This window comes from Mustela nivalis, assembly GCF_964662115.1.
Source record: "Mustela nivalis genome assembly, chromosome: 5".
NCBI classification, from domain to species: Eukaryota; Metazoa; Chordata; class Mammalia; order Carnivora; family Mustelidae; genus Mustela; species Mustela nivalis.
The window spans coordinates 64667559-64683018 of NC_139024.1; the positions used below are offsets into that span (position 1 = coordinate 64667559).

Consider the following 15460-nt stretch of genomic DNA (forward strand, 5'->3'; position numbering starts at 1 on the left):
CGTATCTCAGGAAAGGAGTGTACCTGAGCAGCCGGCAGGATTAGGGCGGAGAGTCTGGCCCCGAGTCTTTCCCTCCTCTCCTCCTTTAGTTTTGTTTGCTCTTTCTCATTTGTTCTCTCTCGTTCTCTCCCTTCTCGTCTTCCTTTAGCTGTCCCTGACACATCCCTCCTCTTTTCTTCTCCTTCTTACTTGATTTCTTATTCGAGTTTTTAGTTCTTTGGATCTTTGCAAATGTTCTAGCAAAAGGCACAGGTTTTAAATCCCTGCATGATAATCGGTTTTATTTCATTCCAGGAGGTAAAAAGCGATCGGAACTGAAATTCTTCCTGCAAATGCCACATTCCTCTGGGTGCTAGGAAACAGCAAGATAGTGTCACAAGGCCAGGAATACATGTAGGAGCCCAGAGCACACTGCCTGTTCTGCAGAGGGGAAACTTGGTGCTTGACTTTAAGTTAGGCCCCCTCAGAAAGACGGGCGCATGGATCTGTTCATCTACTCTCCTCTAGCTGTCCTGGGTTCTGCACATTTAAGTTAACAGGTCAGAATTAGTGGTGGCCTTGGATGATGTTCCAGGAGTTAACTCAGAACCATGTGGAAAATGAGGTACTGGCCTTGGATTTAGGATTTGGCCTGAATACCTGGATGGACAAACAGTGGGCCAGGAAACTAGTATTTCCCCTTCTGTTTAAAATGCAAGAGACATAGGTAAATTAATGGCCCCCAGAATAGCTGGGGCCAATTCAGTTACTTCAACAAAATACATCCCAGGAAAGAATTTCTGATTTCTGTGTTTGCTAAGACCGGCCATTAAAAAACAAACTTTATTGAACTAGTCTTAAATCTAGCTGGAGATCTCCTATGTTCCCTCTGGATAAATATTTATTATTTGGATCTTTGTGGGAGGACACTGTTGCTAACATAAAAGACAGGAATGTGACAAAGCCGAGCATTGATGCTGAGGAGTGTGAAAGCTGAGAGCTGTTTATTATCCTTCTTCCTGATGTTAGGTCAGAGACCATCCAAGGGCCTTTCAAAGCTTATGGAGAGATTCGGGTTCTGGGTTGCTGTAACTGACGCCAAATCTCCTTGGGGCAACCACCAAGCGCAGGCAGGAAGCACAGCCGACTGTCTCTGTGCCCTTAACCCTGGGGTCTCAAGCGTGGCCTAGAGAAAGCGGCTTATCTCTAAGGTGTGGACATCAGTACATTTCATCTCTACACCACTTACGTCATTTCCTCTGGCAAGTGAGCAAGAAGCCTCGATTCTCGAAGCATTCCGATTGTAGATCGCCAGTGGTGATTCTCCAGCACAGACATATTCTAGAAAGAAAGAAAATCAAAGTCATAAATGAGAGAAAAGTCAGATTCTGATCTTTCACACCACACACCGTTTCCCTGAGGCCAGTGTTTGCCCTCTAGCCGATCTATCCCTGGTGACAAAGCGGCAGGCGAGAGAAGAAACAGAAAATAGAACCACCGCAGGCTTATAATGACGGTGGGACAGTGGCGGGACAGTGGCAGGGCTAGTCCCTTGCTGTGTCTCCCCTGGTGGGTTATTCTCTCTGGCCCCTGCCCCCATTTTTGATAGCTCAGTCAGGCAGCACTCAATGTAGAAGAAAACAAGCAAAACAGATAAAAATAGGTAATAATAGATACCGCAAGTCCCTGCGCGTAATATAATTCAAGATTTTACTACTCAGCTGAACAGAAGCAGGCCCCACAAGCTCTGACCCATGGCACTAACCACTGAGAATATTCTGTGTCTGGTTCAGCCAGGTGGCTGGTGACATATTCAGATTCCTGAGTCCCAGTCAAGATAGTTTTGATTTGGTAGGTTTGTGGTGAGTAATTTTTATGTTGACTAAAGTTTGAGAACCACTATGCTATGGAAGCAGCTTTATCAATAACCGTCGTGGTCAGTAGATTTGCACTTAGCCTTTTAGGGACGAGTTTCAATCCACGGTTGCTTCCTTGTTCAATGATCTTGACGTTCCTTCCCTCGTGGGAACCTCGGCTATGTTCCATCTCTCCTTTGACCTTACTGATATCTTAAATATGCTGCTTGTGTGCACATTAGCTAACTGTTTAAATAGCAACTATTTCTTACAATCCATTGTGTTTTATGTGAATTAGCAAGCATTATGACCTCGCCACTGACTCGATGCATATAGAATTGAACCCCTCTAGTCCCCAGGAAATATTTTTGCTTTTATTATTTTTTTTCTGATTTATTTATTCATTCTCCATTTTGTTTCAGATGGGGCTATAAACTTACACAGAACACAGGAAGATAGCATTTGTTAAAAGTAAGGTATTGCATGACGGCATATATGAGGTACTTAGAGTAGTCAAATTCATACAGACAGAAGAGTGGTTGCCAGGGGCCAGGTGGGAATAGGAGTGATTATGTAATGAGTACAGAGCTTCAGTTTTGCAAGAGGAAAAGAGTTCAAGAGATGGATGGTGGTGATGTACTTAATACCATTGAATTGTACACTTAAAAAAATGGTTAAGAAGGGGGTCCCTGGGTGGTTCAGTGGGTTAAAGCCTCTGCCTTCGGCTTAGGTCATGATCTCAGGGTCCTGGGATCGAGCCCCCCATTGGGCTCTCTGCTCAGCAGGGTGCCTGCTTCCGCCCCCCCCCCCCCGCCTACTTGTGATCTCTGTCAAATAAATAAAATCTTTAAAAAGGTGAACTTTAGGGGCGCCTGGGTGGCTCAGTGGGTTAATGCTGCTGCCTTCGGCTCAGGTCATGATCTCAGGGTCCTGGGATCGAGTCCCACATCTGGCTCTCTGCTCAGCAAGGAGCCTGCTTCCTCATCTTTCTCTCTCTACCTGCCTCTCTGCCTACTTGTGATCTCTCTCTGTCAAATAAATAAATAAAAATCTTAAAAAAAAAAAAAAGGTGACCTTTAAGAGGGTGAACTTTACATTATATTTGTTTTCCCACAATTAAAACAAAGAACGAGAGGGAGGAAGCAAGGAAAATAATATGGAGACTAAATGGAGCCCAGAGAGTGACTGGGAACTATCCCACCATTGTGCCCTGCTTGGGCACACCTAACTTAGCCACCCACCACGCAATGCTCAGCTTCTTCAGCCAATCTGAACAGAGAATCCTAGGGTCCATTAAGATAAAGCAAATTCAAGAAAACCTCCACTGTTCTTGGGTCTCAAACCAGACTGTGATATCCTTCCAGGACTTTGAGAAATGAGTTTCATGAGGCAGCATCTGGGATAGACTGCTCTGCTGCCCTTCCTTTCTTCCCTCACCAAGGAATTATTATTCTTTATTCATCACCTGACCGTGTTTGAACTGGTGATGAGATTTGGTGACTTTTATCAACTGGTCCATTATCTCCTTTTGGGCATGAGCCACACACAACAAAAGAGAATGTTTGTTCGAAATAAAAGGTCAGACTAATTTGTTTTGATTGCAAAGATTTATGAGAGCAGAGAGCAATAGGTCAGCGTGACTTAAGGGATGTTCTATGCTGCCGTGATATTTCATTCAGTCACTCGCAAGCGTTCACTTGCTAGACTAATTCTTGTAGATGTGGAGGCAAGTAAGTTTTCCGAGGGGTCAGAACACTGGACGAGACCTAATGATAAATGACACCATATCCCTGTTGAGTGGAACAGAAGAGTCTGGAGGATTGCCTCAAGCATAGTTACTCATGTCAGCCTGATTTTACATCTTCATTAATAATCTTCCTGGAGACGGGATAAAAGGATACTTGGGAAGTTTGCTGGTGAAACCATATTTGGAGCTGAGCTCTGGGAAAGTGGAAGGAAACTGAGCGAGCCTGGACACTGGCACAGAATAAAAGACAATAGAATGCATGATTATGAAAACAAATTTTCATGGAGCAGTCATTATAAATAAAAGTATGTTTTGGCCAGAACTGTGCTGGAAGTAGGGGTGGCTCTGTGGATTCCAGAGAATGAGAAAAGAAAAGCAGGGGGATGAACATTTATGAAGCGCCTACTCTGTGCCAGCCATCTCTATGATCTCATTCAGGCCTCACTTAGCTGTCTACTATTTTTATTGTTAACTTGCAGATACTAAATTTCAGGTTTCTTTGCAGGGCTGCTCAGCTAGTGGTTGAGGAAGGCCTTAAACCCAGGCCTGCTGGTTCTCAAGGCCGAAGCTTTGCACACAGCCCTTGCTGCCTCCCAAGAATTTCTTCTGTGTGGCCACAACCAAGCATTCAGAAGCCTGACATTTATAAACTGAGAAATGCCTGCAGTTTCACTTAATTTTCCAGAAATTACCTATAAGTTGTTGCTTTAAAAGTCTATGGTTGATTGTTTTAATGAGATGATAGTTTTCCCCCACATTGGAATCTTGGCATTTACCTTTAAATTTGATTTCACTGTGAAAAATCCTGTAGTTGGAATGTTGGGAGTTGAGTAGATTGAGGCTGTATTGGGAAAGAATTCATCGCTCATGTGCTTTTAGCCCGCACATCCACTTAGACCTGCTGGTTCTTCCAACATGGCAATGCTTACGCCCATCCCTTCCTTGCATTCAAGTGACCTTATTTTAGGGCTTTAGTATCCTTCTTTTCTAACCTCCTGCAATCCATCCTCCTTACAGTGGCCAGAATGTGACTTGCTCACTTGACAGTTTGTTTTTAACCATCTCCTTAATCATTGGTTGAAATATAAACTAATATTTTTTGAGCACTGATTAATATGCCAGGTGCTATGGTGGGTCCTAGGGATGGAAAGATTAATAAGACAAATTGCTGCCCTCAATTCAAGAAGTTCACCTAATTGAGTTTACCTAACTTCGATATGATTATGCCATCTGCTTTCTCCCATGCTCCAAACCCTACATGATTCTTTATCAGATATTCTTTATCAGATAAATGAAGCCTCAGCATTCAGTGCTCTCGGAAAATTATCTCAATTGCCATCCTGTTCCTACACGTTTGAAACAAATGAATATCATTATCGCTCTCCTATGAAGATCTTATGGTGCACATAAATGATGCCACATTAGTAAGACGGTAACATATTATTGAAATAATTATTAAATTATGAGTATATGACTGTCCTTTCAGTGTTCTTTTGTTAATTTCATGTCTTCCAGGGTGAGTTATGATGCTCAAACACCTCTATCTCTGTGTTTACTTAACAGCCTCTCATTTGTCTTTCAAAATCCATTTCAAATACTCCATCCACAAAGCCATTGGGAATCATTCCAGTCAGAGGCAAACTTCATTTGCTCTGAGTCCTGTAGCTCTTTCTTCTGGCATTAAGTCCTGGCATCTGAGTCCTGGAGGATTCAGAGCCTTTGACATGTGTTAGAGTTATTCATGCGCTTACCAGATTATAAACTACATGTGAGTAGAAAACCCGTTTTGTTCCTTTTGTATCCACCCCACTATAAGCCTTGCACAGAGAAAGTGCTTTCTATTAATTTGCAAAATAAGCTGCTGAACAAATTATTTTATTCATTTGACAAATATATTGAGCGCTTACTCTGTTCTAGGTGCTGATTACGTCAACGAACAAGACAGACGGGGAACCGATGGTGGCAGGAATGGGACAGACAGATAATAAACAATGAACATAATAAATACTTCAATTCTGAAAAGAACCGCATTCATGTCAAAAGGCAGTAAATGGATGGAAAGAAGGAAAATAGAGCAGAATAGTGGGAATTTGAGAGCCTTTGGAAGTGGGGCTGCTAAGGTAGTTGGGTAAGATGTAAGATTTGAACAAAGGCTTGAAGGTAGGAGGGAGTGTGAGCAGGAAAGTAACAGGATAAGAAGTTAGACAATGAGACCAAATCATGTATGGCCTTCTGTCTATTATAAAGATTTTGATTTTACTCTGAGAGAAATAAGGAGCCACTGCAGGAGTTTGGGAGGAAGGAAATGATAAAAGATTTTAATAAGATCACTGAGGCTGCTAAGTTGAAAGTGGACTTTGGAGGGAATAAGTGTAGAAGGAGGCATAGCTGGCTCTTTGGGGGTAGGAGCAGTCATCCAGGCAAGAGATGATGGAGGTTGGGGAGCCGAGGTGGAAGTGGGCAGAACGGTCCGTCTGGACCTAAGGATGACTGCAGTGTTTTTGGCCTGAGCAGCTGGAAGGATGGCCCCTCCATCACTTGTGACGGGTGGGCTGCAGGTGGAGTGGGTTTACAGGACATGTTGAGTTCTAGATGTCTGTTTGACATATGGACCTCATAGTGGAGATCTCAAACAGCTAAAGCAGTATTAACAACAACAAAAGGAAGATAAAACAGTTGCATGAGTGTTATAGTAATTCTGAATGGAGAGAGAATGTCACATAAAGGGCAAGACCATGTTGATGAATCATTCTGATGGTCTCTGCTTTAAAATTAAGCCTCAGAGACTCCTGGGTATTCATCCCCTCAATCTGTTTTCTTTTGCTTCTCATTCACAGAGCCTCAGTTTTAGATGGTCTCATGGTCTCAAAGAGAACATTTTCTAGCCTCCTTTACAACTAGGTGGGATCAGTTGACTAAATTCTCATTCATTAAATGTACGCAGAAATGTTATGTTGGATTTCTAGGAAGCTTGTTTAATGGGAATTGACTTCTCTGACAGAGGCCTTTCTTGTTTTTCCCATTCTTCCTTCTCATGGTCTGGAATGCAGAAGGAATAGCTAGAGCTCCAGCAGCTATCTTGTGCAGTGAAGAAAAGTGTAACACCCTAGTGATGGCGGCTTGTAGAACTAAAAGGATTCTTGGTCCCCTCATCCTTAATTTTGTGAAGCCCCTGTGCTGGTTCTGAAGTACCAACCTCTAGACTTATTTGATGGAGAATAGAGATAAACTTCTGTCCTCGGTTAAGCCATTAAAAACACCAAGTAATTTGTTTAGTATATGGTCTTCCATATCACCCTGGAAGGGCTAATGAAAGGATATTTCAATGTTTTGGTCTGTAATCCTGCTTGGTTTTTGGATAAGAGTGATAATAAAGAATTTTATAACTCCAAAAGCGTGAGGAGAGTACACCTCAGTAAAATCAGAAATACATGCGTGTGCCTGTGGGCCTGTCTGCACACCCACCTGCCCACACATGCCCACCCACGTACACGCACCCCCCCCCCCCCCATTTCTTACTTTTGAGATAAACCATTGCCCTCTGCTAGGAAAGATTCTTCTAGCTCTCTAAACAGAACTGACAGCTCCCTCTTCCACCCCAAACCCAGGCTTCTGTCTTGGTGTCTGAGATACTTTATAACAACTTGTTCCCTGGCTCCTACATGTCAGTGATCTTCACAGGTTTTTGTTCATTTACTCTTGAAAATAACTTTGAGAAACCATGCTCTTCATATAGTTTTAAAAAATTGAGGGTTGCCTGGGTGGCTGGGTTAAGCCTCTGCCTTTGGCCCAGATCATGATCTCAGGGCCCTGGGCTCTATCCCTGAATCTGGCTCTCTGCTCAGCAGGGAGCCTGCTTCCCCCTCTCTTTCTGCCTGCCTCTCTGCCTACTTGTGATCTCTCTCTCTCTCTATGTCAAATAAATAAAATCTTTAAAAAAATTGATATCTAAACCTACAAATTTCAATGGTAGCACAAGAGGGAATGCCCTGCATATTCGTGACTACTGGTGATTTAATACAAAGTCATTGCATCATTCTTTTTATAATAAGTGTATCTAAGGGACTCTAAACACCAACGGCATTTAATACATATTTATCACCTGTTGAAAAAAACACATGTGTAATTCATTTTTTGAGTTAGAATTCGAACTCAAATTTAAATTTAAATTCTAACTCAAATTTTAAATTGATTCTTTCCCTTCTAGAACTTATATTCCCATTCTATTTCCCCATAGAATTTTATCTTAACATAATATATTTTTAGGTGTGAAATTCCTTTATTGTCACCTATCATATTTCTCTGCAACAAAGATATGTACACAATTTGACATTTTAATTTAACAAACATTTCTAATGTCAGGCTCTAAGTAATAAATATTTTTCCAGCCTGAGTTTACAATGCAATTATTATTAGTAATAAGGGATCAGGATACATGTATATGGCCAATTTAGAAAAAAAAATTGTGCTTAAGAAAAAAATTTTCTAGCCATACATCTATTTATGTGGTGACTGGGAGAGTTAAAATATGTCAGTTTATAGGAGACTATGCAATCTGCAGAATGGGTAAGAAATATGTTCTTCTTTTGCAAAGTGAGAGTAGCTGAAACGGAGAACTGGCTTGACTGCTTTGCAAGCACATTCCAGACAGGTCAATTTAAGGGCCTTCAAATGGATTCTGTTAGCACTACTCACGCCTGTGTGCCCCATGGAAAATCTTCATGTATCCCCATGGGTGCACAGGCCTGTTCTGAAAAGTGCCGCCATACACAATCACCACTGAGAGCAGGGAGCATATCTTATTTATCTTTGAGCCCCAGTATGTGGCACAGTGCCACTTAAACAAGTCAATATTTGTTGAATGGATACTGACTAATTACTTTCCGAAATCTGAAAGTTCAGTAGCTGCAAGAGTTTAAATAACTTTAAAAGAAAAGAGTTCTGTTCATTTTTTTTGGCCAATACCCTAAAGGAGCCAGACTTGGGGTCTTCTTTTGGGAAATCCTTAGATTTAGGTGGAAGCCAAAGAGATTTTTAAAAATATTACAGCGATGCGCTCTTTCCCACTACTCATCTGCAGATAGCCAGGATCAAGTAAATGATTCCAAAAATAACATGTATCTGATAGCATTTTTCAATTCCAAGATAAGCAAATAGGATGATTATAAAGAATTTTTCAATCAATGCTTTTCATTCTTCATGTAGTAAGAATTTATAACCAACAGGAAATGGGACAGTGGAAGTGCGTGCCCTGATTTGGTGGTCTCCCTGGTCTGAGTGCTGCTGCCCCTGCTTGGCAGATTTCCACTCAGGGTCTCTGGTGTCCTCCCTATTGCCAATATTCCTGATCTCTTGGCGTTAGTCAGATTCTGTCTTTCCTGTTGCAGGTGTCCTGTCTGTACGCCCACCATCCTTCTACTTACTCTTCCAGCAACCTTCCTCCTACCCAACAAATAGTCCCTGAGCACCAGGACTGTGCTCAGTGCCAAGGGAGGACACAGAAGGAGGTAGGTACCCAGAAGTTTGCAGACGATGTGGGCCGGTGGTGGTGTGGACAGCCAACCGGGCAATGGCAATTTAGAGACATGAGCACTGGGATATGGTAAGTAATGAAGAGCTGGAAAATCTTAAAGAGGAGCAGGGAAAATGGGCTCTTAAAACAAAAGGAGGCATTTAGGAAAAAGATATGTCCAAATTGAGCTCAGAAGGATGAGTGAGTTAGAAAGGAAGGAGGGCAGGGGTTATTACTTGTTTGGATCATCTTCCATAGACCCAGGACCTGGGATGTATTAAGCTCTCCGTGAATATTTGTTGAATGGATAAGAGAATGAGTGACATGTTTGGGAATCTGAAAGTAGATCCGATTGGAGGATGCCTGGGGGCCGAGTTGAGTCAGAGCAGAAAGTGAAGCTGGGAATGTCGGGTGGCCTGAGCATAATAGGATTTGTAAATGGTGTGAAGACATTTGGGCACGATCATGAGGATAAGGGGTTTTAAGCAGTCACCTGTAGGGTCAGATTTGAGTTTCGGGAAACTCGTGCTGGCAAGAGAGTGGAGGGAGGACTGGAGACGGGCGAGGCTGTGTGGACCCCAGGATGATGGTGGTGCCGTTCGTTTCGGGGGAGAGGGTGCTGTGAGCAGGCGGGGATTTCCTGGTCTTTCATAGGAAGCGGCCAGAGTTATCTGTGTCCTCACTAACAGTGGGATGGCTCTGCTCCTATACACCCCTCTGGCTTTCACAGTGGTTCAAAGACCAATAGCAGGGGCACCTGGGTGGCTCAGTGGGTTAAGCCGCTGCCTTCAGCTCAGGTCATGATCTCAGGGTCCTGGGATCGAGTCTCGCATCGGGTTCTCTGCTCAGCAGGGAGCCTGCTTCCCTCTCTCTCTCTCTGCCTGCCTCTCTGTCTACTGTGATCTCTCTCTGTCAAATAAATAAATAAAATCTTCAAAGACCAATAGCAGAAAAAGCTCAATTGAAGAAAGAAGAAAATAATCCTAAATGCAGGTGAAGATCTGAGCATAGGATGAAATGATAGCACTTCAATAGTCATTGAAATCCCCCGTCCTGGTTGGAGTCCCACATTAGGTACCCCGTCCGTCTACCCTGAAGAAGTATCAGCTCAGCAATTTTGCATTATCCCAACGACAGTGAGTCCTCATGTCCCAAACTCTTTATATTTATACTTTTAAAGATAATCTTCATCTTAGAATTGAAAGAGTACCTATCCCCTGTTGTGGCAACATAACTTATTAGAGTTTTAATTTGGAAAAACTAAAACTCTTAAAACCCCTGCGGCAAAGCCTGTGTTTCCCTTTATGTTGAATTATCAAGTACTATCCGCTCTAAGAACAAAACAATCCCTTTGTTCCTGAATAACATCACATCAGGCATTTAATAAACCACCAGCACAGGTTTTCAAATTAAATCAAGAGTCTATTTGTCACAGAGAAGCCAGCAGAACAGAACTGCTCTCATGCAAGGCAGCTTCCAACCGTTTCTCCCCTATTTATCAGACACTTTCTTCGATTAAAATATGTTGATAAACTGAGTCTGGTGTATCACAGGAATCTGAGTTAACGACACATTTTTAAAAAGGATGTTACAGGAAGAAAAACAATAGGAACATAGTGTGCACTTTCATTTTGACTCACTCATGAAACAGGGAAGCAAGACGTGAGGACACCATGGAGTTGCTGGGCTCTTCCCTGACAAGCCAGGGGGTCCCCTCTGTAACTCTGCAAGCCCCTCAGCCCAGGAGGGCTCAGAGGGACAGAAGCTCCTTGAGCCTAAATAAGACCTTGGCCCCTGGTGAAGCTGTAACACAGCCACGCTTCCTGCCCGCTGGAAGACATCTTTCTCTGATTCCCAAAGCACTGCTCTGAGACCAAGGAACCTGGACATCAACTGCTGTCCATGGGGCAGGCCCGTGTTCAGATGAGGGCCCCGGACAGGCCACATACAAGCTACTGCACTGTGAGCAGCAGAAACTTTATGAAACAGAAAATGCAATTTGAGCCTCCTTCCTGCAATTTTCACATGATTGGCCCCAACACTGTTCGTACTGCAGAAATTATGAGGTTCTGTATCATCTTTGCAGTTGCTTGTTTGAGGAGGGGTCATAGGACCATGTGGCAGGAACATTTCTCCTGGCTCTGTCAAGTTCCTATTTATGGTTCAGAGTCAGTAGAACAAATAGTGGTTAAATATGCTGATGGGGGATGCCTGGGTGGCTCAGTCGGTTAAGTGTCTGCCTTTGGCTCACTTCATGATCCCAGGTCCTGAAATCGATCCCTGCATCAGGCTCCCTGCTCAGAAGGGAGTCTGCCCCCCGCTCTGCTTCTCACCCCATCCAAGCTCTCTCTCTTTCTCTCTTTCTTAAAGAAATAAATAAAACCTTAAAAAAAAATGTTGACCTGCTCTAAGTGCTTGTTTAAGTGACTAAGAAAAATGATTATATAGTTCTGTAAGATAATATAGAATTCAATATTATGGAACATTACATTACACTGTAAGGAACAATGATTAATTAGTTTATTCATTAGGCTGCTCTGTCATTAGTTAAGATGTTAGATAAGTTAGACCCTATCAAAAGGAATTACATTTGAAAAGGAAATGAAAGTGATTCTTTTTGCAATATTCCTTGTTGTGATAACCAATATCCTATCAAATTTAATGCTTACTTTGCCCAACTGCTGAGCACACAGGTGGGGGATTGCAGGTGGAGGGGCAGAAGCTAAGTGCTCCCATGTCTCCCATGTGCCTTTCTCTTTCAGTCCACCGGGGACATCTGGATGGCCTCCACTCTACTGAGAGAGGTGCCATGTGGAAGTGCTTTTTCACCTTCATGTTGAGCTTGGATTGGCAGTTCAGCTCGTGAGTCTGGTCCAGACATCAGACAATGGGAGGGAGCCCTCTGACCTGGCCTTCACTCCAGCTGCCCTGGCTCTCTCTTTATCTCAGGGCAGAAGCACAGGCTGGGTGTTACGCAATGATCTTATTTATTAGAACTAAAAGAGCACAGCCAACAAAAGGAGGGAGAGGAAGCTCTCTTCCATTTTATCTCATTTATAGAAAAACTAGATTGCAGAAAGTCACGCACAGGGTGTTCTCAGCCCACATAATTTCTGGCACATCTTCTGTACTGGATTCTCATTAACCAAATGTGTTTATGTGGGTGTGTATAATTTTGTTTGTGTGTAATACACACACACATACACACAAAATCACAATATATTGTGTAATATATATATAATGTATATACATATATTTTTATTCATTACAGTATATATATTGTGTAATATATATATAATGTATATACATATATTTTTTTATTAATTATGGTCAACTTGTTTTAAAATATGGTGTAAATTATGGATCCTTACCCTAGAAAGAAGTGCATATGTCTATCCTTGGAAAATCTGCATATAGTTTCCTGAAAGTTCATTCATGTCTCAACCAATAGGTTCTTGGTAGGCTGAAAGTCTACATTTGTAAAGATTTTAAATAACATGTGTTGTTAATTCTCTGGCTCAGTTTATATATTAGGTAACATCATCTTTTTTCTTGAAATTGAAAACCTGAAGTCATGCCAGTTCCTCATCAACAACTTGGTGCAAAGCAGAGATTTTCTGCCTCAGGTCAAGTTCTGTGTAGCTAATCTACAGAAGAAGCTTCTACAAAGAGAAAATATATACTTAATGAAAATATACCCAAGACACTGATCTGAGAGCAGGGGCTGTTCCTAGGCTCACCTAATGGCCACAGAGTCTGTTTTCAGTTATTCTTTAGTTGGGGGTTTTAACCCCTGAAGTCCACCAGCTCATGCTGCTTCCAGTGTCCTCCCTCAGCTCTGCTACTCAGAACGTTACACGTCAAGGCCCAGTTTACCGTTCTTCCTCTCTGAGGTTCCCCCCTCCCCCAGGCCATCTGCAGCATCAGTTTCTGTCTTTCTCTCACCTTTGTAGCTATGTCCTGAAGAGTACTTCACAGAATCCCTCTGCTTGCCACTCGGCTCTAACCCCTTTGTCTCCCTCACTTCAGGAGGAAACCTGGTTGAGGGCTCCTACTGCCTCGCGCACAGAAAATAGGTGATCCCTGTGAATTTCAGAGGCCGTGTGTATAGTGCTGAGTCACTTCTGCTTTGGAGACAAAACACTTATTCTGGCTTTGCCATTAATTAGCTATTTATTTTCAGGAAAAACACTTGATTTTTTTTTTTAACACTTGAATTTTCTAAGTATCAATTTTCCTCTTTCTGGAAAATTGGTATGATAATTGTACCCACCTAACTGGACTGTTGTGCAGAGTAAATCATATAATGCATCAGAAGTGTTTAGCACAGTTTTTGAGTCAAAGTAAGCATTACATAAAGGTTAGTTATATAATTTGTTGAACTATATTTTACATAGAATTTTCTTTATTTTTTTGAAATAAAGAATGGTATATAGCCAAATATAGAAGGCATCAGAAATTTTTTGGAGAGGGTCACCTGGGTGGCTCAGTCGGTTAAGCATCTGCTTTCAGCTTAGGTCATGATCCTAGGGTCCTGGGATCAAGCCCCGCATCAGGCTCCTTGCTCAGTGGGGAGGCTGCTTCTCCCTCTACCACTCCTTCCTGCTCATGATCTTTCTCTCACTCTCTGTCTCTCAAATAAATAAATAAAATACTTTTTTAAAAAAAGATTTTTTTTTTCGACAGAACTGAAATCTCATAATATTTTTAGGTCCTCTTGACAATTTTTACTTTTAATATGTTATATCCCAATTTGGCTGATAAAAATTTCAGCTTTTATCCTAGTGAGCTCTAAGATAGTAGAAATATCTTTATGATACTGTGTGATCCTGTTTGCCTTCAACACACTTTTCCTTTTTTTTTTTTTTAAAAAACATTATTTCTAAAACCTAAAGATAAGGGCCTCTACCTAGCTTCCAAGAGATCCTAAGACCAGATGAGAAGGAGACTGGGGAAGATTTATCCTGCATGTGATTTTCACGTCCCATATCCCAATTCTTTCTAGTTATTATCAAAAGGATCTTTGTCTTTCCTTTCAAGGATCTGGCCAGACAGTCCAGATGGATAAATTCACTGCTAGAAAATATAATAGCTCATTTTATTATAATAACAATTTTGAACACAAAAACAGAACAGGTCCTTACTCTTTAAAGATTTAAATAATATCTGTATGTTTATCTTTAGCTAACTCCCCAAAATGTTTTCAAACTGAGATTAAGTCTTAGATTTTGCACATTTTGAGCATCTAAGTTTCAACAAATGTTTGAGGGCAGAGATTATACTTGATCCATCTTTGTACTCCTAGATCTTAGTATATTATATAATATATGCAATAAATAGTTGTTGATTAAAAATATGCAAGTCTGTATATTGTATTGAAAAGACTGAAGAATTTGGTTGTATTGGAATGTTTATTTTTAAAATTTTAAAAAAGATTTTATTTATTGGTTTTAGAGAGAAAGAGATAGTATGCATGCACAAGCAGGGGGAGGGGAAAAGGAGTGGAAAAGAATCTCAAGCAGACTTGTGCTGAGCACAGAGCCCTATGTGGGGCTCAATCTCAGGACCCTGAGATCATGACCTGAGTCGAAACCAAGAGTCAGAGCCTCAAGTAGCTGAGCCACCCAGGCACCCCAATATTGGAACATATATTTTTAACAAAGAGATTAAAATAAAAACTATTAAAAATTACTGGACTTCAAATGTTTAAGGAATCCATTTTTTTTAGAACAATTTTAATATCTGAACAAGACAGTATTTTTATTTGGAGAATCAATTTTTGTTAATTAGCAATGAGGACTTAATTCTTACACAATTCTATGACTTTCTTATTTTTAACATCTGACATATTTCTTTTTAAACTTCCTGTCTAGATATGAATCCATCTCATGTCTTGTATATACTACATGCCGAAGTGCAGTTTTATGACCCTCATTTTATGTACCAATAAGTCAGTGACAGCAGATACTTTCCTAAACTTCATTGACATGATTTCTTTGATGACAAGAAATTAGAATTATGTAAGCATTTACTTTATATGGGAAGGGACCAAATAGCAAATTTTGCTGATAGATTTCCTTTGTCTAATAAAAGACATTTGAAAAAAATCAGCGTTGACAGGAATAGAAAATCTGTCTGGAGGTTTTCAGTCCAGTCGTTCATGTCTGTGTTTTTTCAAGCAATAAATTTAGCTTCTGATATGCTTTTAGAAAGTTTAGCTTCAGGTTTTATTTTTCTTTGTTTAGTTTGTAGCTCATCATCAAAGGCTTTCTGAATTCTGTCATCTTGTCCCCGCAATGTGGCCACATCTGTCCTGGCTCTGGGTGCTGGCTGGCCACTCAACAGAGCCCAGCTCTGGATACATAC

General features: G+C 41.3%; 1 protein-coding gene across 2 annotated transcripts in view; it reads right to left on the reverse strand.

The window, feature by feature from the left end:
- Positions 1-15460, reverse strand: part of PDE7B (phosphodiesterase 7B) — a 314255-nt gene that overhangs the window by 15089 nt on the left and 283706 nt on the right. For both annotated transcript variants that reach the window (XM_082731015.1, XM_082731014.1), the window contains one exon: positions 1229-1320. In XM_082731015.1, the coding sequence (XP_082587141.1) occupies positions 1229-1320 (92 nt within the window). The remainder of the gene's footprint in view (positions 1-1228; positions 1321-15460) is intronic.